The 23,019-nt window shown below is 46.7% G+C and overlaps 1 protein-coding gene and 1 long non-coding RNA gene across 2 annotated transcripts; one reads left to right on the top strand and one right to left on the bottom strand.

Annotated features, from left to right (window-relative positions):
• The first annotated feature begins 3,785 nt into the window (after positions 1-3,785).
• LOC133169447 (uncharacterized) lies at positions 3,786-21,817 on the top strand. Its single transcript, XR_009718413.1, has 2 exons — positions 3,786-11,126; positions 18,460-21,817. It is a non-coding gene; the product is annotated as an uncharacterized LOC133169447 (long non-coding RNA).
• tmem229b (transmembrane protein 229B) lies at positions 21,110-22,933 on the bottom strand. Its single transcript, XM_061301670.1, has 2 exons — positions 22,511-22,933; positions 21,110-21,816 (listed from the first exon to the last, which is right to left on the bottom strand). Exons 1-2 carry the CDS (start codon positions 22,596-22,598, stop codon positions 21,254-21,256), a joined length of 651 nt encoding a protein of 216 aa, XP_061157654.1. The 5' UTR covers positions 22,599-22,933; the 3' UTR covers positions 21,110-21,253.
• Positions 22,934-23,019: the final 86 nt, after the last annotated feature.

Genomic DNA, 23,019 nt, shown 5'->3' with positions numbered 1-23,019 from the left:
CTAACCGTAAGTCATTTTATTGTTTTCATGTCGAATTATCAGATTATTTCACCTCATGCTCATCCATCTGTTTCGCAGCTTTGATTTACCTTCCGCGAGGAAGCAGGCTCCTGAAATGAACACCTTGCCCAAACCTGTTGGCGTATAAAGTGTCGTGGTTGGTGGCCCCCACTTTGTGGCGCCATGTCAAATGCCGCCCCCCACCCACCCATCAGCCGCCTGGCCTTCCCGTCCATAAAGGAGATGGACAAGCCCGATAAAAACAAATATACATTAGCTGACAATTAGACACAAGAAGCAGTCGGAGCATATGGACGCAGAGGGGGCGGCTCGCCCCTCAAGTCATCACTTACCAGCCCCAGTTTTGAGTCTTGCGTAACACCCCTCCTCCCCGCAGCACATCTGCAGATGGAGGCCCCAAACAAACGGTGCTTTACTTCTCTTTACATGTATGACACTTCAAGTTAGGTCATCATGACCAAGGCAAAAAGTAAAAACAAAGTTGTATAACAAGTGGATGTTTCTGGATTTTGTGCTGTTCAATTCTGGACTGAACTACCTAACAGTTCAGTTAACACCTCGATGGTTTTAGCCAAGAGTCAACACAACAGGCGGATCTGGTTTCAAATACTCTTGCTCCCCATCCACCCCCCCACTCACCCCGCACCTCACCAACATGCTGCTGTGCCGACAACAGTGCCGTCTGGCGTGCATCGTGGAAGAGCTCGATTACATAACTTAAGACTTTCATGAGACTGCGCGCTCCATTGAGCTCTCTGGGAAAGCTCCAGATGTGACTTCATGAAGGGGGCTCTCTGTGCTGGGTCTGTTCCGCTACAAGAAGCTCCCCTCCTCCCAAACGCCCTCCCCCCAACACCCCCACCTCCCTCGCCCTCCCTTCAAACTCCATCCATGCAGCTGTAAGCACTCAGGGGAGAGTGGATGGATGGGAGTGAGGGGGCTGGGTGATGAACGGGAAGGCTGAGAGCTTTATTAAAAAAAATAAAAAAATAAAAACAATCCTGACCTCCTTATTGCCCTTTAAAACCAGTTCTAGCCCCACCGCGAGCAGCCCCTCCCCCTCCTGCCCAAACTTTGCACCTCCCCTCCCATCGCTCCTCTAAAGTGGGCCAATAAGTCTTTTGGCACTAGCTCCTGGTGTCAGGCCGAGGTGGCCGACCAGACAGGCAGCAGGAAGTGGGAAGCGGCCCAGGAGACGCTCTCTGAGGGGTGGCCCGGGTAAACAAGACCCACACACCCTCATATACACACACACACAGACCAAGCCTCCCCCTACAATGGTTTTGTTTTTGGTGAAATATATAAGTATACTTCAAAACCTAAGCTAAGTCCTCCTTGCCTGTAGGTGGCCCTACTCGGTGGAGGTTGTGGCAGAAAAAAAAAAGAAAGAAATGTGAAGGCAGCAGCACCAATCTGTTTCTTCGCTTCCCTTGGAAAGCCAAGGCAGAAAGTTTGCTTGCGCAATTAAAGTGAATCACGACTGGACGGCTGGTGGAAAGAACTGCGGAAAGACTGACTCACGGCGCTTTAGGGACGCCGGCCTGGTCCAGCTGGCCCAAGACCTTAATTTCTAAAACATCTTCACCGTTACGGCACCAAACGCAGCAGGAGAAAAGAAACTCTCGCTCCGTCCGAGGGGGGAATAAATCTCGCGCAAACAAGACCCGCAGCCCTCGCTGGCTCACCACCATTCTTACACTTGTACGAAACCTTAAACTGAGCTTGAAACCCTAATTTAAAACCCTACCTCAAAATAAAGACATTGCTTCCAATTGAAACCTTATTTGGAACCCACTGCTTGAAATCATCAACGAAAAACCAATCCCAGGTGAGGAATCATTTGAAATTCTTACTCAAATCTGAACCAAGGCTTGAAACCTTAACTTCAAATCCTAAGCAAAGGTTGAATTTTGACAACAGGTTCTCACAAATAACATGAATCTGGATGTGAACACCACAGTTGTCGTTCTCACCTACAATACGCGCAGGAAACTCTGCGGAAACAAAGCGCGCCGTTGCGGTGTGACCGTAGAGTACATTTGACTTTTGACACATGCAACAAGTGACGAGCAGGAAGCCAAAAGAAAAACAGCTGTGGGCTTGCTGAGTACAAAATGTGCACGCAGGCAATGTGAAGGCCAAGTAGGTCACGTAAAGTTACAGCCGATACGTGGAAAAAAAAAACTCTCCAAAAACTCAGCGGAGCCAAAAGCCAAGTGGATTAAGACGCTATTTAGTATAGCTAGTATCTTAGCTACCGACTTTGTTACATTATATACCCAAGACATATATGGGATATACATTTCCAACAAAATGTCACCAATTTGTCATTGCAGAAAAGATCTATAGGTGGCCGCGTTGGACTAAACACCGTCCCCGGATGTTGTCTTTGGCTTGTCTCTTTCTGTTGCTAGCAAATGGCGGCCTTTTGCACTCCGATGTAAGCAACATCAAAGCACGATGCCACAAATGCAACTCAAACTTGACGTCACATATACAAATGTGCGTGTGTGCATGTGTGCGTACGCGCTGGTGCCCGTGCGCGCGCGTTTGTGTGTGTGTGTGTGTGCTTGCTTCCCAGAGGAATAGTTTGTTCAGTTTTTGAAGTGAGTCTATGCTTCAGTGTGTATGAAAGCTGTGTGTTTATGCAAATGTACTTGCTATTATATTGCTTACAAGTAAGACAAAGTGTTTTCAACTTAAAAAAATGTATTTTTTTGTAAATAATTTGAGATTGATCATTTGCATTTTTATTAAAATAAAGTGACCATTTTTTGAGAATGAAGTTTTACTTCTCTTGTCAAAAAAAATTCATTTTTTTCTAAACTAAACAACTTAAATGGTTCCTTTTTGTAAAGGTGTTAAGTGAGGAGGGTTAGTGCTCGAGGGCCGCGTGCAGGAACCTGTCTGGCTTTTCTTTCAATTTTTTTTTTTTTACCAGCAGTTTTCCATAGCCGCGTATCTTCCCATCCGCGATTCCTCGCACGGGGCCTGTTGCAGCCTGTTGACCATGGCGGGAAATGACGCAGCTCTTTTTTTATAAAAAAGTTGGAATTACCACCTTCATGTCTTTTCTTCCAAAGAAATACATAAGTAGTAATCATATGAACAGGGGCGTCAATCTGGGGAGCAATGTGAAGCTGACGTATGAATTTTCTTTAAATTAAATTTAAGTTAGATATCTGTCAGAAGAAAAGTCATCATACAAAAATAAAACGTCTTAAATATTTTGATAAAAATTCATCATTTTCCATTTTTGCCAATAATCCGTTTGTTTCCTTTAAGACGATTGTTTGCGATCAAGTCATTAGCTTACTGCCAAGACACCTTTAATGACTAAAGATGAATGTTGTTTGGAATGTGTGCGTGCCATAAGTAGACAATCAAGATGCGTTGTTGTGTAATTTGGCTTCCGGGCCTGCCAACTTTGTGACCGAGTTGTCAAAGCAGCGTCTGCCGTAAAAGTCCGCCTGTCAAATGGGTGACAAGGAGAACGCAAACGCTAACGACGCACTTTTAGCTGGGAGCAATTACGCTAACGTAAATAATAGCAAGGATGATTGCTAGCTTGAGGGCTTCTTCAACTTTTACAGAGGAATGAAAAGTAGAAAGTTACGACGAGGTAGATATATATATATATATATATATATATATATATATATATATATATATATATATATATATATATATATATATATATATATATATATATATATATATATATATATATATATATATAGCTTCCCAGAGGAACATATGTATAGCTCAGCTTCAGAAAACTGGAGAGCCGTGATTGGCAACTGTGATGTCATTTTCAGTTGACAACAAGCGGCAAAATGGCCACCCCCTGAGATGGATAACAAGTGGATTTGGCCTCTTTCATTAATGCTGCGGTGTGTCATTGGCAAGACATTTATGTTCACTTTGCTTGGACTTTAAACTGTGTGCGAGGGATACAACTTTTTTTTGTGGTCTCCATATCATGGCTTTTGTGCTTGTGTTTGGAACTATAAACAGGACTTTACTGTACGTTCTGGAAATGACTCCTATCAGCTTACGAGTTGTGGTTGTTTGATTGCGCCGCACATCAGCGCAATAAAAGAAAGTGAATGAATGAAAGCAGCACAGCACAGAGACCAAAGACAGAAAGAGGAGGAGGAGGAGGAAGAAGAGTGAGGGAGCGTTGCTTTTCAAGAGTGGAGCTGAGAACAAAAGGCCTCTTTGTGTTGTCACTGGCGAGTGCAGTGAAGTGGAGCCAGCGCTTTGGGAGTGTTTAACAGTGTGCACCGACTGCATTCCTGCCGTGTGATTACAAGACGCTTTTAATTTCCACTCAGGAAACCCGGCGACTTAACTCTTTGCGCTCCTCGCATTCTCTCACATTCATTCTCGGTCGACTCCATCTGCTGCCGTGGCTTTTTCCACTCAGCGGTTGGGCCGCGCGGGCTCTTTGCGGGGGTGAGGGAGCGGCCGCTGAAATCCGCCGGCAACAAAAACAAAATCGTCTATCGCAATTCGAGTGAATTGTATCATCATTTAAAATAATCGTATTGTGTTTGGATTGAATTGTATCATATTTTGAGTGACGACCTATCGCAATTAGAGTGAATCGTAATTAGAAGTATTCATATCGTAAGTGGAGTTAATTGGAACTGAGTGAATCGTATCGAAATTGGAAAGAATCGTATTGTAATTCAAAGCAATATGAATCATTCGCAGTTGGAGCTGTATCGTACTCTATCTGGGGGGGAAAAAAAACATTTGAACTGAAAAAAATTATGCAGTGAAATGTATACATCATAATTGGAAGGAATCGTATTGTAATTTTGTGAGTCGCACCCTACGGTCATCGTAGTGAGTCGTATCGCGTCGTGATTTCAGCCAATCATGTCAAAATTGGGGTGAATTCAGCTTCATCCGTATCATACGTCTCGTCAATGTACGAAAACGTTTTCTCATTTACAGCACACTTGCTCCTGTTTTTTTTTCACTCCGATTGCACTCCTCCCTCCCTCTTTTCTACACTCTGCCACCCAGCCACTGTATTCATGAATATACTAGATAAAAGATAAAAGCGGCATTTGTCAACACTCGAAATCCGTCCCGGTCCTTTCTGCGAAGTCGTCTCAGCTCATCGCTCGGTCCCGTAATGAGTCTTGGCATTGTCCAAATGCAAAAAATTCCAGGGTGGCCCTAGAAATACAAGGCATGAAAAGTTTCTGAAAACTCTTTTTGAAAAGAAAAAAAAGAACAAGCAGTACAGGCTCTGAATTCGCCCACCAGATTAGTCTTCCCCTCTGCAAGATGCTAGAAAAAGATTTAATTAGCCCCACTTTTTTGTGTGTGTGGGGCCCTCGCCCCTTTCACTGGACTCCCATTCACTTTTATTCTGATTTCAATATGCCCACTCGGCGTTTTTGCCGACCACCTCGAGGCTTCGTGCTTTTTGTGTGCAAGCTTTTTGTCCCAACCCGCATCGGTTCGGCGATAAAACGAAGAGTAAATGGATGACGAGAAAGAAGCGGGAAAACGATTCAGAGGGAGGGTTGAGAGGGTTTTACTGTAAATTGCCCTTGTTAAAAAAACCTGGTTTGTTTTCCAAGTTCACCGAAAAATTGCCATAATTCTGTTTTTAAAAAAAAAAAAGTTCTCATTTAACGGGAACTTGTTACGGCTCATTTTGAAGTCTGAATGGATCTCTCCCTCCCCAAAAAGATGGCCACTTGTCAACCCCCAACCCACCAAACCCACCCACCCGTCTTTTCTCCAATTCCTGACCAAGCCCCAGGGTCTGTTTTGTCCGTTGCGGAGCGATACCGTGCGGGGGTGCGGGAAGAAAGACGCCGTGGGAGATGAAAGGAAGGTGGGGGGGGGTGACAAGAGGTGAGGAAGGTTGGGGGAGGTACGCAGTCTGTAAAACCCCCCCTCGCACCGTCCCACTCCCTCATCCCTCTTCTCTACTTTAACATCAAAGCCGAGCACAGCAATAGAATTCAATAGAAGCAATCTCCATTTCTATGGATCCCCCCCCCCTTCAAGACCAGGGCTCCTTGGCAGTCACTCACTCATCCCAGGCTTCGTACATTTCAGCCCCACTCATCCATTCATGATGAACTTTGGCCCAACGGTACCGAAAGGGTGATGAATTTGCGTCATGATTTAACAATTAGCAAGGCTTGACTTATCGCGATTCCGCCTCAGATTTTTTTTTTTTTTAATTAACTTGTCTGTACCTCTAAGAGTAGTTGAGGTAGGTAGTTAACTATTTAGGCAAATCATTCTCATTACAGTTATCAAAAGTTGTGATACATATATTTTGCAAAGTGGATGACTTCAGCAGAAATGTTAGCATACAGCGCTCTCCACAAGAATACGGAGGTTGCTAACATTAGCTCCTTTCACAGCATCTGTGTTTTTCTGTCAGTATCCATCTCTCAAAATACAGACGCTTAGAATAATGATAATATACACTCTCCACTCTTCTAATTCATTTGATACGCCTGTTAGCATTTGACGACTGACTATTTATTGTCCTTTGATTAAGCGGTTAGCGTGGGCGGCGTTCGACATTTCGCTGAACTGTCAAAACTTCTTTTGGTTTTCGTGGGTTTTTGCAAAAAAAAAAAAAAAAATTGCTCCAATTTCCTCGCTTGAAACATTTTCTGGCCGCCAAATCACCCGCCTGCGACGCTAAGTGAATATGACAGCCTTGCAAATATTTCAGTCCCAACTTTCAGTATGTGTCACGTAGCTCGCCAACAGGCATGGATCATTAAGTGGAGAACATCTCCATAAAGTCATCAGGGGATGAACATTCCACAAGATTTGGGATAGGAGCAGGTCTTATTTTATACGAGATGATAAATTGGTAGGCAAGCATTTTGGCATCGATAATCTGATCGCTGAGTCTTTGCTGCTGGGAACAGGTTCATAGGAAGAGTGGCCAAGTTAGCCGTTAAATCCTTCTTGCCTCTTACTGTTGACCCGTAAGTGATGTGGGGGACGGATCACAGGGTGCCTACACTGCCGGGGCAGCTAGATGAGTGGTCCGAAACCGGCCAAGGAGGAGCACTTGTGTAATTCCTCTAATTGGAACTATTTGGTCGAAACTCGGTGTTTCGGATTCACCATTGCGCCCGTAATCTTTCCCAGGTGTGTGATTCAGACACATATAGCTAGCGTTACCATCACGCTTGAGCAACCGATGTACCAAGTAACCTTCCCGTACCGTATTCTAACGTTCTCACCCTACCGGCAGATTACTGTTACGCTCTGAGGTACAGCTGCATTCCTTTATGTTGCTCGGGAAGCTTTATTGCAAATTAGCAATGAGCGACTTAGCGGTGCCAAATAAGGATTTGCGGCATTAAACTGCTTGTTTTGTTTGCGAAGAAAAGGGACTTGGAGGATTAGAGGAGGAAGCAGGAAATGACAAAGCTAAAACTCCTCAAGCCGCCGCTTCACTTCACAAGGGGGCCGCTTGCTGGTCGAGCCTCAGAGAACCGGTCCGATCGATAATGCTAATTAAACACGGAAGACGACTCCAGTTTTTTTTTAACGTGGCAGGAAGCCTTTCAAAGGAGGCTTTGTGAGATTTAGCCTTCTCTAGGATACACTATCTTACCAACTCGCGACCAAAAGCCTCCGTTTGTTTTCCAAATGCAGCATTCAGATTGTTTCCTCTGCGAAAAGGCTAACTTTAGCATTAGCATCACGTTGTCCAGCAGACATTCTTCTATTGCATGTTGCTAGCTTGTTGCTATAAACAGAACTGTAACTAAAGCTGTTTCACTTAGCTCGTAAACATCGCAACAGTAGACTGGAGTGACTGTACAGTATATACGCTTGGCGCAACAAAACAGACCCCCCCCCCCCTCACACACACACACACACACACACGCACACACACGCACACACACACTTTTTCCCCACTGTGCTTTCACTTAAGCACCCCCTAAACTCCTCCCCTGATTTTTTTTTTAACAACGCCCTGCTTCCCAATAAACTTTTTGCGGCGTTTGGAATCCATTAGGAGCAATATCCCATTTTTGAAAACATCCTGGATCTTTGCGGGAGGGGGAAAGGGTTAGGGTTAGGGACAGAAATTTCCATTTGTATTGAGGGCACAGCCAGAACGTCACAGGAACCAGGAAAAGAAGATGTCGTCGTAAATCCGTTTGGCAGCTGCTGACTGGAGGAACTTGTGTTTTTCTTTAAGGCCCTGTCCAGATCCCTAACTGGAACGTTCCCTTGACAAGCTTTTGGCCCAAATCAACTATATAAAGAGCGATGGCGCAGCCCTTTGTCACTTTCGGTCTTGGGTCAATTTGTATGTATGCACGCACGTACACACACACACGCACGTACACACACACACACTCCATCCAATAACCTGCTGAGAGCTTTTTTTTTTTTTTTTTTTTTTTTTTTTAAAAGGTGGAGAAAAAGTACGGTCCACCATGAGCAGCGGCTACCGTGTGTTTTTGGAACTTTGTGTGATGGTGCGAAGGCTGTTTTGAGAGAGGACACCAAAACGTGTCTGATTTCCTCTCGCTCTGTCGGAACAAAACAAAAGATAAAGTCAATGCCAAGGATATGGTATCCAGGAAGCTAGAGGCCGCTTGTCTCCGCCCTGCTTTCTCGCACGCTTTTTAATTGAAGTTTATTTTCAAATAGAGCTATTGTCAGGTATCACCTCAGGTATTCCCACTGTATTAGTTGGAAGTGGACGTTATCACGGGCCAAACAAACCTTGAATCCAATTCAGATAAGAGCCACTCGAGTGTCGCAAGCGATTGTTCCCACAGCGTCGACGTGGAAAACACGAGGTGCTGCCAGACAAACGGGTGGCGGCGCGCCAGCCAGGAGAGGGAGGTGCGCCAGGTCACCGACAAAAGGAGGTGTAAACAACTTTTAACAATAGTGCCTTCCGGCGAGCGAGCAAGCGAGCGCCTTTCCTGCCTGCGCGCCCCCTCGCATGCGCCCTGGCTTCCTGTGGACATCCAGACATGCGCCTGAAGCAGCAGCGTCGGCAAGCCGCACTCCTGCAGAGATGGCGCACCCCTCCTTCCCCCTTCGCACACACCCTCAAAAGCAAATGAACATCTGAATACAAGTCAAAGAAGGACAAAAATGTGCCAAACTTTGAAGACAAGCATCAGCTACAACATCCCAGCGGGGACGGCGCACCCTTTATCTCTTGCACACGTCCTCCCAAGAAGTTAAATACACAAGCCAAAGAACAGTCCAACTTTTAAAGGCACGCACCGACTTCAACACCTTGACAGACAAGGTGCACCCCTTCTCACTTCCAAACACAAGTCAATTTGAATACTTAAGACAAAAACTCAGAAATATGCCAAACCTTTTAAGCCTTGCAGCCCTTTCAGTATCTTGACAAAATGGGCGCACGCCCTCACAGACCCTCAAAAGAGTCAATTCAAATATAGAAGGCAAAGAACGGGATAATTTTCCAAACCTTCTAAGCAATGCACTTCTTCAATGTCTTGACAAACATGGCGCACGCCCTCAACATAGTAAGTCAACTTGTTGATAGCGCACCACTTTTCATAAAAAAACAAAAATCGATTTAAAGACTGAAACTAAATAATGGCTGAATCAACTTAGTAGGATTCGCCCGCACTCCAACATCGCAACAGACATAGCGGCGCACCCCTCCTCTGCCAAATTATCTCTGACAACTCCTAAATGATTGATGACATTCTGACGTCTAAACGGAGAAATCTGTTACATGCGCCAAGGAGGAAGGGGGGTGAGGAGGGTCGTAAAAAGGAAGAAAAGGAGGACACGGGGCTTGTGGGTAATTACGGTGCGAGGCGGTGGGCGGGAGAAGAGCGATTGAGTTGGGGGGGGAGGCCAGATGTGCAAGGAATGTTCTGGCTGGAGGTGCGCGGGTGGGTGTGCGGTTGGAGTGAAGAGCATTTGAATTACGCAGCCTGCAAGTCATTAAAGAGGCTGTCAGGCCTCCGAGAGTTCCACAGTGTAGTTCGCAATGTAGTGCTTTGACGCTACGCAGGCAGTACGGCCTTGAAGACTTTTGGGGGACTTTGATTTGGATCTCTTTTGACTACTGCTGTAAATCGGAGGCTGACTGGGGTTAGGGTTTCAAATTACGGTTTGAAGACAGGCATGGGATTTTAAACAAGGGGTTAAGGTTTCAAGTTAGGGTTCCAAAACTGAGTTGGGGTGTCAAGATAGGAACAAAGTTTCAAGTAAGGGTTAGGATTTCAAAACGGGGTTTTGAGATGGGGTCAGGGTTTCAAGAAACTGAAGTTTAGGGTTTCAAGGCCAAGTTACAGTTTTCAAGCCCGGACCCGAACAGGTATACGACTTCCCCCTCCCCAGCGGCTTCATTCTAGACCAGACCATGAACAACGAGACCTTCAGAGCTTTTTGCTTGCCTTTTATTAGTTCAGAGTCAGCTAGCTGCTTGAGAACTGGATGGCCAACGGTGGCAGCGCCGGGCTGTCGACTTTATTTAGTGCCCTCACCCTTTTTGGGTTAGGACAAGTCAGCTCCCCCCTTCCTCAAATATACCCACCAAAACCAAACAAAAGCCAAAAAAGCGTCCACGCTTGACGTCTACCTTTAAGTCGAGAGCATCGCTGTTTGTTCAGCTGTGAGAGAAAAAGGCTGAGAAGGAGGAGGAGGAGGAAATGAAGAGACGCCACGATGCTGGTGTTTGTTCTGCCGAGTAAGACGAGAGCCAGGAAACGACTGATTGAGTGCTCCCGCCTGGCGACTCCTTACACCTGGACCTGCATGGACCCCACCCCATGCTGACAGGGACCCTGTCCCTGTCTTGAAACCATAATCCTGTCTTGACACCCTAATGGGAAAACTTAGCTTTTTCTTCTTGTTTTGGTTGAGCTGACAGGAAGTAAGAAGTGCTGATGAGACTGCTGAGGAGGCCTGGTGCAACGGCAACAACAGGATGAAGCAAGAAGCCCCTACAACCACCACAACTCCACCCGCACCCACTCCCTGCCCCAGGGACATGCGCCACACACACAAAAAACCCTCAGCGTGTCCCCGGCGTGACTGGGGAAGTGTGAGCGGGAGCCCGGAGTCCAATCACAGCAAAGGTTAAATGGTTAAATCTTTTGTTTTCTTGACGCTCTGACACTCCTTGTTTTCATACTCCGCAGTCTCTGCTTTCTTGCACGGCTCCCGCTGCCCTCAGTCTCCTCTCCAGAAGTCATTTCCTCACCCCAACCCTGCCTTGAAACCTCAACCCTGGCCCCTTTAGAACAGTCACACTCACTTACTTACTTTTATAGATGCAGTTTGGTATTTTGATGTTTTTTATGAACAAAAAAAGTTAGTGTGGGATTAAAAAGCATTTCAAAACATTTATGACTGGTAAATACATTTGAACAATCTCTCAAACGCTCTATTTGCCAGTCACAATTGTTTATTCCACGTCGGCAGCTGCAGGCTTCCGTTACTTGGTTAGTTTTCGTTTTATAGTTAAAGACCTCAGGTGGAAGCAGAAGTGGGCCATAATCCGGCACAAGCGGCAGCTTTGAATGGCGGCGAGCGAGGGCAGGAAGACGGTCGGCCCCGCAAGGCGGCAATACGCTTCACTGGCCAGCAGATGCTTGGGCTTCTATTGGCTTTTCAGGCTGGGGAAGGCCAATTAAGAGCCGCTCTTAATGAGACTGGCAAGCACCCCATAAACTGTTGGCTTCACTAAAAGAGTGGCTCATTAGCCCCCAGGCACCTCTCCGAAAACGCGCCCGCCGCCACCACACGGGACGGGAAGTGATGGATCAGACATTTGACGAGAGGCCTTTTTGACTTTATGCCGCCTGTGTCTGGCTGCCGCCTGGCCTGAATGCTCGTCCTTGTGTGGTCGTGATGCACATTTTCCAACCGGCTAGCAAACGGCCAAATGGGGCAGCTCACATCACCGATTCATTTTAGCCAGCGGATGCTAGCGGAAATAGCTGAAAGCATCGCAATTTGAGTCACTTATAGTGAATTAGATTTTATATGATACCGTTTTTTTCCATGTATAATGTGCAAAATTTAACTAATTTATTGTCTTAAAATCTGGGGTGCGCATTATACATGGGTACAATTTTCTTATTTTTTAATCCGGATATGATACGGAGGCCGCCATTACAGATGCACTTTCTTCTCTGCTGTTCACTTCAAACACGCTCCATACGAACACAATGCTCTCGTACCAGACGCTTGCTCGATCACTTGCTCGTTTGCTGTCACAATGTACCCTACACAAATCCGAAACATTTCTTCGTTATTGAGTTTCCTAGCGCATGCGCAGTGATACTGACCGGCAGAATAACATCCGGTTGTTCCCAAAGATGATCTTTTTTCTGAAATAATTTTACGTTCACGGACTTAAGAGTAAGAGTCAAAATTTGGGTGCGTATTATACATGGGTACAGGCTTTTTTCCAGCATCGACATACCATTTTTAGGGTACGTATTATACATGGGGGTGCATTATACATGGAAAAAAACGGTATTTAAATTTCAAACTTGTTTCGAAACTCTTAAATTTGGCCAAACCGCACCTGGTGTGCAACTAGTCTCTCCCTTGATTAATTTGCAGAAATCAAAATGGATACAGTTTTAAGTTGCAACAACAGTGTTTGCCACTAGATGGCAGACATTGCAACTCCATGTGTCGTCTTCTAACTCGAGCATAACAGTCAGCGTCATGATTCCTCAAGATAGAAGAGACTTCTCATATTGAAGTCCTCACACCCAAGTCCGCTCCCAAGGCTCGCCTAGCTTACGTGGGACATCTGGCACACAGACACCGCAACTCGGTGGCGAAGGAAGGATGTTGGGTCGGGGGAGAGGGGGTGATGCCGTAACGCTACGCACTGTTGATGGAAAACTTCACTCCTCGCTCTCCAGGTGTGAGCTTGTTCTGTTTAACTTTGACGTAGCCTCTCTCCCCAGCACGTGCTCTAAAAAAACATACAAGCCGCTCAAAAAAAACAAAGAAAAAATGCCAAATCAGCAAAACGTTTCAAGAATCAAAAAATCTCAACCGAGGTGGCTCTGGGAGGGTGTACGTGTTTTTTTTGTCATTATGTTTAAAGAGCACCCTACAAATAGTCGAGTCATCACGTCCCTCTTCAAGGACACTGGAAGGCAGGCGACGTCCTTCGTAATGGCCGCAAGGTTGGCGGAAGATCCAGATAACATCGTCGTCTCGTATTCCCTTTGCCAAAGAAAGCATCCACTGTTTTGCTCGTCTTTGTGAGTCTTCGCTTCCCAAGCCGACGAGGGACCTCCACAATGGGACGTTTGCGTCTCGGTATCGCCTTCACCCCCCATCCTCGCCCGTCAGGTGGACGTGCCGCGAGCGCGTCAGATTGATATCGGGTTATCGGGACGCCGCCCTCCGCCGGTTTTCCGTTTCAGCGGCGACAATGGTGCCGTCGATCCTGCGCCGCTAGCGAAATGTCAGCTAGCGTCCGCCACCCTCGTCCTTGTTCATTGAAAGGTAAACGCCCCCCGGGGCTGATGGGTAAAAAAACTAAAAATTCTTCTCTGTGTACATGCGGTACATGATGTACCCGAGGATTAGGTTCCCGTCTCTTGCTTTCACCTTGCAAATCATTTGAATGAGTAGCTGAGATTTTTTTTTTCCAGGTGTCCGCAATCGAAATGGGGTGCGCCATCTTACTCGTTGAGATCTGGAAGGGGGTGTCTGACTTAAAAGATGTTTGGCTTTTGTATTTAAGTAACTTTTTTTTTTTTTTTTTAAGAGTACATTCAAGTGAGATGGCCGGAATGTTGAATTTAAATGTGACCCAACCGTCTCACTTATCGGGTGAAGCGACCGGATGGCCACCAAACATCTCCAACGAATGGCGGATATCAGAGAGGAAAAAAAGGGGAAGGGAAAGAGGAAGTGGTGAGCTGGAGAGAGGAAGCGAGACCAGCGAAACATCTGCTGTTGTTTTTTTTTTTCAGCCGGTTTTCGTTGTCTGTTTTGCTCGCTGGTCGGCCTTGACTTTAGCATGGAAGGAGAAACCGAAGCGCGTTGGAGAGGAACAAAAAGGAGGATAAGAAAAGGGGAGACGGATGAAAAGCCCCCTTCTGACTCACTGTGACCCACATTCATTTGCACAGCTTGTATCTTGTGTGTGTGTGTGTGTGTGTGTCTGTGTGTGCGTGTGCGTGCATGCATCTATGTGTGTGTGTGTGTGTGGAGTGGGGGGGCTCGCTCTGTCTTGGCAACGGGCAGCTGCTGTGAAAGAATCCAAGCGCTCTGCCAAAAGCAGTGAAGGAGAGGAGGGAGGCAGGGAGGGAGGGGGTGGACACTAGACCCCCCCCCCCCCACTTCGTTGCCCCTGGTGACAAGCGCTCAATGAACACCACCGAAACGAAAAGGCAGGCAAAAAACAAGCAAGCAAGCAAAACTGTGAATGTCAAAATGTTGTTTGGAAAAATGCTGCTCGCTCTCTTGACACGAGAACCGAGAAAGCGAAATTTTGCAATTGCCTCAATTTCCACTTTGCTGCCTATTCTCTGCGCCCATAATCTCATTTTGGATAGTTTCTTCAATTTTCTCCGAAGCAAGTCTCAGCCCTGGTTTTTCCGATGTGCACCGAGTCGACACGAAACTATTGAATATGAATTTGGGGTGTCACGTCAACACGTACTCGGTTTTGCATGGAATACACTTTGCGCCATTCCAGAGAGAAACTAAAGCGGTTGGCTTGGCACGGCTTTGGGTGGCAGCAGCTGCGTCTCAATCAGCGAGCGACGTGAAAGGAGAAGTGGTGGAGGCGCTTTTTAATGGGCCATTTGATTGCCGCCCAGACGTGCGGCCTCGCCACGGATGAATGCGGCGGTGACATCATCACAGAGCCCCGGGTCAGCTCGGCGGGCAGCTGACTGCCGCTGGCCCGGCGGGAGAAAGAGCCCTTTGAGCCCAACGCCGTTGCACCCAGAGTTCATTAGCAGTCAGGCCGACTCGCCCCCCCACCCTTCCCCCATGGTAGCGCCAAACATGTATCAGCATGCGCAGACACACAGGACATGGCATAACAAGGCGGCTTTTTCTCTCAGGGAGCCACTCAATCAAGCTTTGTTCTTTTAAGGCCTGGGAATTTTTCTTGCAACCAAACGGGGGTTTCATCAATAAACGATAAAAGTTGGAGGCCAAAACCTCTCTCTCTCTCTCTGTCTCTCGCTCTCTCTCTCGCCAGTCTGGTTTTGGCCTCTTCTTTCCCGCTAATCATCGCTACACTCGCTGCGCTTTTCCCGCCATTAAGTGCCGACGGAGGCCAAAGCCGCAAAGAACATGATAGTCGTGGAACCCAACACACCCCACTACTCGCCTTTCCCACCTTGGAATGCATTTCTGCTGCGCTGCACTTTTTCCACGTCCGTCCATCCATCCTAGAATGGACCCCACCTAACCACCCACTCACTTTTGAACCCCCAACCCGCCACTTCTTGCCAATACATTTAATCCATCGGGATTGCCTGTTTATTTGCCTGTAAAATGATGCCCAGATTGGCAATTGTGCAACGTGGCGTGTGGACCAAACCACACACACATACACACACCCGCACACGTGCAGACACACATACACGTGCGCGCACACACACACACACACCGCCAAGCTAGTTGCACACTGCTGTGGGGTGGTAAGAGCCATCAAGGGAGAAGAATAAATCGCTAAAAGACAAATGTCTAAACTCAGATCTGACATCAAGTCAGCCGAGCCCTGGCAAGTCATGGTTGTCAGCTCAGTGGCCTAGTGGTAGAGTGTCCGCCCTGAGACTGGAAGGTTGTGGGTTCAAACCCCGGCCGGGTCATACCAAAGACTATAAAAATGGGACCCATTGCCTCCCCGCTTGGCACTCAGCATTAAGGGTTGGAATTGGGGGGTTACATTACCAAATGATTCCCGAGCCCGGCACTGCTGCTGCTCACTGCTCCCCTCTCCCCCAGGGGATGGATCAAAATCACATGGGGATGGGTTAAATGCAGAGGACAAATTTCACCACACCCAGATGTGTGTGTGACGATCATTGGGACTTTAACTTTAACTTCTCACGCACTCCTGAAAAATAGCTAAATGTTTTGGTGAAAACTGTTGTGATGACCGGGAAACAGATTTGCAAATTTGTACTTTGGTGTTGACACCAAAACAGGTGATTGTTACATTTTGATGTACGAAAAGAAAACATCAACTCGTGCTGGGATAGCATGGACAAAAGGGGGGAAGAGGGGGCTGAGTCAAGAAAAACAAGTGAAAGGAAGATGAAAGAGGAAGAGTGGAGGGGAGGAATATGGGGAGATAACTCGAGTGGAACCTGCATCCTGACAACGCCACCCCCACCTCCCTTGTGATAACTATTCTAGCGCCCCCTGGTGGTGGTCTCCCAATGCCTCAATCAAGCAGCTTCAGTCGACCTGCGGCGGTGACAACAGCGCCAGCATCTCCTCACCCCGTTTACGTAAAGACGTCAAGAAGTAGGTTAGTGCCTGAATTGGCATGGACCTAATACGCTGCCAGGAGGAACGCCTTGTGTAACAATGGCAAGCTCCGTCACGCACGAGAACACGTCGTGAGCACGTCGTCATCCATCCCTTTTCTATCATCAACTATTCAAAATGGTTCCACCACATCAGGCCAGCTCACGAGATGACAGACGAGTATCAAGTGCGACGGCTACAAGCAGAACAGGAAAATTCCCTGTCAACCTTCGTTAGGCCGCACTTTCCTTCCTGTTTTGGGATAAAAGTCTGTTTGCCCGCACCAACGACAGACAGGACTTTGATAGCATATCGCGAGCGTTTGATGGGATATTTTGTCGGCGCAGATGTGAAACGCTGAAGGCTGTTGAGGTGAAAGTTTGTTTGAACAGATAAGGAAGTAAGGGGGGGGGGGGAGGTCGAGTTTACACCTGTCGCTAACAGAGCTATTCGTCGCATGTGTGAATTTGGCAGCTTGCTTGCTTTTAAGTCAGAAAGTCCACAAAAAGACTTATGGAGGTCAATAACTGGCACAATCCATTACGCCGAATTAGCAACATGCTCAGTGGTTAAGTGCAATTAGCCACACCTAGCTTGACAACAACAATCGAAACTAGACTTAATTGCCCGTTAATCAACACCCACACACACACACCCAACTGCTGAGTCAGCGCAGGTTTTAAGGAGAGCCTCATGAAAATGGGAGCTTTTCCAGAACTCGGCAGGTGGTGTTATGTTCTGCTAAAATTAGCCTGTTTACGCGCACTTTTTTTTAAGCTCCACGGGGTGTTTTCCCAGCCGCTGCCAGAGTCAGAGCAGGTTATATGCGCTGGCTGCAGTGAGGGAGGGGCAACATAATGGTCTGATTTACTCAATCGCACACTCCGACCTGCAGTCAGGAAGGGGGGGGAAAGTCTTGAAATACATTAGCGCAGTGCTTCTCAATTATTTTCTGTTACGCCCCCCCCTAGCAAGAAGAAAACTATTCGCGCCCCCCCTCCCCACCGTGACTATCCTAACTTGTCTTGTAAGTCGTAAAATGTTGCACTGTCGCAAACGTGACAGAAGTAACAATGAGAGCGCCACTGCCCCCTGCTGTAGTAAACGCGCAATTACACTTTATTCTAGTACTGCCAAAAAAAAAGCCTGTTCCCCAGGGTCACACGCGCCCCCCCAGGAATAGCACCGCGCCCCCCAAGGGGGGCGCGCCCCACTATTTGAGAAGCACTGCATTAGCGAGCCAAGTGAGGCGGCACTCAAAAGTCCTCGCAAGTGCACAATTTCAGCGATAAACGTGAGGAACTAGCGAGTGACCGCTCTCCTGGGTTCTGGAGGGTCCAGATGGGCTGCCCGGCGGGATGATCAGATGGCCCACATTCTTGTGCGAATATAAACCCGCGCGGGCATTTTATCAGACATGGGTGGTCCGCCGACTCGATCCCGAGGACAGGCCAGAGAGGGCAGAACGCACCAACTGTCGGCGAGCGCACATCAAAAGTCGGAAGGCGCGCGGTCGAAAGGTGACCCACGTTCCAGTCTGGCTCGGCACATGTCGGGGTGCCTCTCTTGCCTTCCAAGATCACAGCCACGCCGTAACCCACACGCCCGGCACACGGTCCCCAAGGAGCGATGCCAATACACTTGCATTCCTGACGTCTCGGATCACCGGCGAGGTCGTGTCGTAAACGCGGCGGTGGGGTGACTTTGGGGGCAATTGTGAGCGGGCAGACCCCCCCAACCTGCAGACCTTGTGAACTACGCAACACCAGTCTGACCCCGTCCTTCAATGCTAAGGATGTAGACCTACACAACAAAGATGTTGATAGCCAGATCGTAGTTCTCTACTTTCAGGACATTAACCTCTCAAACCAGGACATAGACCGAGCCGCCATTGTCTAGATCAGGCAGCTTGTGACCGAGTTGTTTTTCCAATTACAGAATGAGGTCAGCGACAACGAGGAAGCCGGAGCCTGCATTTCCAGTTTTGCTCCGTCAGTCATTGACAAAGTGCAACAGTGACGAAGGTAAAAAGCTCAAAGGCGTGTCTGCCATTGTTTGCCAACACCAATCAATCACTCCACCAATCAGTCATCCAGCGGTGACACAAAACCCAAAGCCAGAAAGGCCCGCGGGAAGATTCACCCCACCGCCGCAGCTCAGCGGCCCGTCTGGCCACCGATTCTCGGCCAATCACGGACGATGCGTCACCGAGATGGACGGTCATTAAAGACAGCTCTGGCGCTTTTGTTTACGTAAGACAACAAAAAGATTGCACGACTTCTTTGTGTTGTGTAAATGTTCTCAGAAGGAGTTTAGTGGCCTTACAATAACTGGAGCACACATGTTGGGTGAGAAAACTAGGTGCGGGAATTTAGCCGTTGTTTTACGACAGAAATTTGGCAAGAATCGAAAAGTTTATTACTTTTAAGGCTACTATTTAAAAAGTTAGTTTAGATGTATGTGAATATACATTTTTAGAGGGGTGAGTGTTCTAATCACAAATTTTGTCTCGTTGAGTCTGTCAACTACATTGTGGACTCAATTTGATTTTGAATAATTGTTCAGCTCACAAGCCGAAGACAATGACGTTGGTTAAAAAAGAGCAGTTGAGCGTCATGACACAGTTGACTTGTTATCTTGTTTGATAAGCGTAACAAAAACGACAGCTGCCCTGAATGTCAAGAAGCGGTTCGCGGCAACAGTTGCCAATCGGAAAAGCGCCGTTGGCATACCATGACATCCCACGTGCCGTGAGGGGCCACGCTAACAAGCGACGAGGTAATCAGAAAATAGATGAGAACAAGGTAGCGAAAGTTGGACTACTACGAGGGAGAAAAAAAAAGAAATTTTTATGTTTTTAGTACCACTTTATTCCAACAATAATCCATTCTTATTCTTGAAACCTAATAAAAGCCCGCCAAATAAGTTACCCTCATTTGCCTTTGTTGATGTACGGCACGATATGCTAAGCGGCAGGATGTATCAGAGGGATTATTTACAGTGCAAACAACATTTGGAATATGCAAAAGACGCTGAAGACCGTTGCACTTAAGCGCGCTGCGCTGTGACCGAGGCGTTTGAATAACTGTCAACAGCGGCAGAGCTGTCCGAGCTGTAGCTTAGCATGTTAGCATGCTAACATTCTACTTATGGGTGCCTTTAAATTATGTACGATACTAATTAATGAAATACACACAAGAACAAAAACAATAAGGGTATTTCCAAAAAAAAAAACTTCAATCAGTCAATACATTTACATATATATATAGCTGCAGGCACAATGCGCCACATAGCAGCGCCGTAGGCAGGACATTGAACAGTCTGTCCAGTCAGTCTAATCCAAGCGCTAGCGGTAAGTGGAAACTTGACAACACTGAAGGGGGTTAAAAAAAATTCCCTTGTTCAAACTTGAGCTCGGGTAACAAACACCCATATTTGGAGTGGCAGGTCCGGGACCCCAGGGGCCACGGCCTATGACTGGACACGTTTGTGATCCAGGTTACACATAAAGCCACTTTATTAGGTACACTTACATTCTAATAACATCCAGAAATTCAATTCACAAGTGAAATGTAAAAGGTACAGAAAATAGAATCATGAAGTGTCCAGTGAGAATACGCATCGTAGAATAGCTGAACGATAAAAAGGAGAGGTCGCCATCGCGAGGACAAACACATGTATGACATCCTTTCAACTGCGGTTTATATATATTACCTTTACGTTTTCTTGTTCAACATTTTTAGTTAATACCTTTACAAACGAATCATGACAATTTTCTTGAAATAAATTATATGCATTCTTTAGTTTGTACAATTAAATAAAAATAGAAGCAATGTGATTTGCCTTACCTGACGACAGTGAGCCTTATGGCGGTGGTTCTCCAGGTCCAGCAATGTGGGTGTCAGCATGGGAAGATCACCATACTATGTTCACCCTTAGTTTGTCTCGAGGGCTGTCGAATCAACCCTTTTTTGTTGCTAACCGGAGTTTAATCATGTAGGCATGAAAACTGAAAACTACCTGTTCGCCATTGGAGCGTTGCAGTTCGACCGTTAAGTGGCTCCCAATTTCAGCTGCGAACAAAGTTGTACTGAGTAATCTTGTTCTTCCTATCTGCAAATTCATCAATGCTTAACACGGCCACTTTCTTTTGGTTAAACTTCATCGGTTCAATTGGTTTGACCTTTACATTTGTAAATGTCTAATTCAATCGTCTAAATCAGGGGTTGGCAACCCGAGGCTCCAGAGCCGCATGCGGCTCTTTAGCACACTCTAGCGGCTCCCTGGAGCTCCTGCAAAAATGCGTGAAAATGGAAAAATATGTTTGTTTGGGTTTTTTTAATATGGTTTTTAGATGGTAATCATCACAAATATTCTTATGCTGTAGATTTTCTACATTTTGTATGTAGTTGTAAATATATTAAAAATACCGAATTTCAGAATGGCGTTTTGTTTTATCTCTAATTTTTTACTTTTCATTTAAATGACACATTTGTAACCATTTCTGTCTTTGTCTTTACAATTCACTGCACTGATTTTAACATTAAGATTGTAAAGTTAATTTGAAATTTTGCGATGAGCTTTCTAAATTTGTGAATTGTCACTTCTTGCCAACGAGTTGTGACACAAGCTATTGGCTTTACATGTTTTATTATTGCTTTTTCCTCCTGTTTTTTGGGGGGGGGGTATTTGGAGGCTATTTTTGCATTGAAACAACAAGGTGGCGGGGAGCTCAGTCCCACTTCCGCAGCCTCTTGTCACCCCGGCGGGTGTCTCTGAGGGGGTCGGTCCAGCCGTCATCGGAGCCATCGTGGTAGCGCAGGCGCAGGGTGTTCTGGATGACCAAGCGCTCCACCAGGTAGGCAGCGCAGAACCATGGCACGGCGTACTCGGCTGTCACCAGGCCCATGAAGTTGTACCTGAATTTGGAGTAGTCCCAGGGGCAGGCTCCGAACCGACGCAGGAGCAGGCCCGTGCTCAGCTCCCACGCATACGTCCACAGCGTGTAGATGACACAGCGCAGCACCACGTTGACGTGGTCGCGCAGCCGCAGATACATACGCTCAATGGCCAGGATACAGAAGCCGTAGATGAGCAGCGCCCACACGCTGGTGAAGCCCGGGAACTTCCAGCTTCGGTTCGTTGTGAACTCCCAACATGCCGTGAACATCACCTCGCACACGAAGCCGTGGATGGCGTACAGGTACCAGCGGCACAGGGCTGGCAGTGGCGATGGCGGCTGCAGGATGGACATGGTCGCCATGGCCACGCGGCTCGTCGACTCAGGGCCCAGGTCTGGAAGGAGATGGGGGAGAAGTGCCATTAAGTGCTTGGCTTTGGCCATGCAGCTTTAGTGCGTGTGTCACTTTGTCTGAGTGTGTGTTGGTGCATGTGCTGCTGTGCGTGACTGTGTGTGGGCCTGGTGGACTGGTACAGGTGTGTGCGCAATTGTCAGTGTGCATGCATTAAAATACTTTTTGTGCGGGTTTCATAGAAATATAAGTCAGGTTAGAAATTGCGAGGAAGAACATTTTCATGTCTGTTCTTTGGAAGGCCGTATTGTATTTTTACTTTATACTTTGATGTGGAATTAAAAGGCAAAATGGAGCTTTGTTATGTGAACCTCAGTGATTAAAGCTTTAGGCCTAATGTGAACCTTTGAACGCGATAGGCAAGTCAACAATCCTTGATGGCAAACTGGTGCTCGTCTTCACGTTAACCCAAAAAGATCATATAGGTTTGTTCACGGGTAATAAGTGATAAATAGCACAACTTAAGTGAATTCTGAGCATTATCACACATTGACGTCAGTTATTTTCTACTGTTATTTTTCCTAACTAAAATTAGTGTAGTTATTCAATACAAAATGAACTGCATCAAAAATGTAAATTGCCTTACATTTTTCAAATAAATCATCCCAATGCACAGATAAAATTGTGTTTGATGTTTTTAAATGAATTTCAGTTTGCTTGTCTTTTTTCTTACCCACCAAAAACTCCACCGGACTGGATCATCGCAAATGTTGAATGAATGGATACATAGTTGGAACGTGAACGCAGCACGGGCGGAGTCTCCATTGCTTTGTATGCAAACGCGTCAAACGCCGATGCGCCGTTCTGTTACACACGCGTGAGCGGATTGGCGAGTTCATCTCTGGGGGCCGCTGACAAGCCCTTGAACGTCACGCACGCAAAATACGAGCACGACGCTTAGGCGTGCTGTTAATCAGCACTACCAAAGGCTATGACGCCACGAGAACAGGGTCGCATATTAATGACGTTAGAAGCGCGTGACATAATTCATCTCACGCGAAACGGGATGAAGTCATTAACATACGAGGCACTGCGGAGGGCGTTCGATTTGTGGTTGCGCGTCTGCAACATGTTGCCCCCCCCCCCCCCCTTGGGGTGCGATGATAGTATGCACAAAACTTAAAACAAAAAACTAAAGTAGTGACCTGAAGTGTTTTTCTCAACCAAGCAGATTGCTAATTTGTCT

Source organism: Syngnathus typhle, linkage group LG16 (assembly GCF_033458585.1).
Source record: "Syngnathus typhle isolate RoL2023-S1 ecotype Sweden linkage group LG16, RoL_Styp_1.0, whole genome shotgun sequence".
In the NCBI taxonomy this organism is placed as follows: domain Eukaryota; kingdom Metazoa; phylum Chordata; class Actinopteri; order Syngnathiformes; family Syngnathidae; genus Syngnathus; species Syngnathus typhle.
Note: the sequence above shows the minus strand (reverse complement) of the source record. Positions and strands in the feature narration are given on the sequence as shown.

Excerpts from the sequence above, each read along its gene's own strand:
- tmem229b (XM_061301670.1), bottom strand. The coding sequence starts at position 22,598 with ATGGAGACTCCGCCCGTGCTGCGTTCACGTTCCAACTATGTATCCATT. Across the intron at positions 21,817-22,510 it reads CCAGTCCGGTGGAGTTTTTG|ACCTGGGCCCTGAGTCGACG; the intron begins GTGGGTAAGAAA and ends ATCTCCTTCCAG.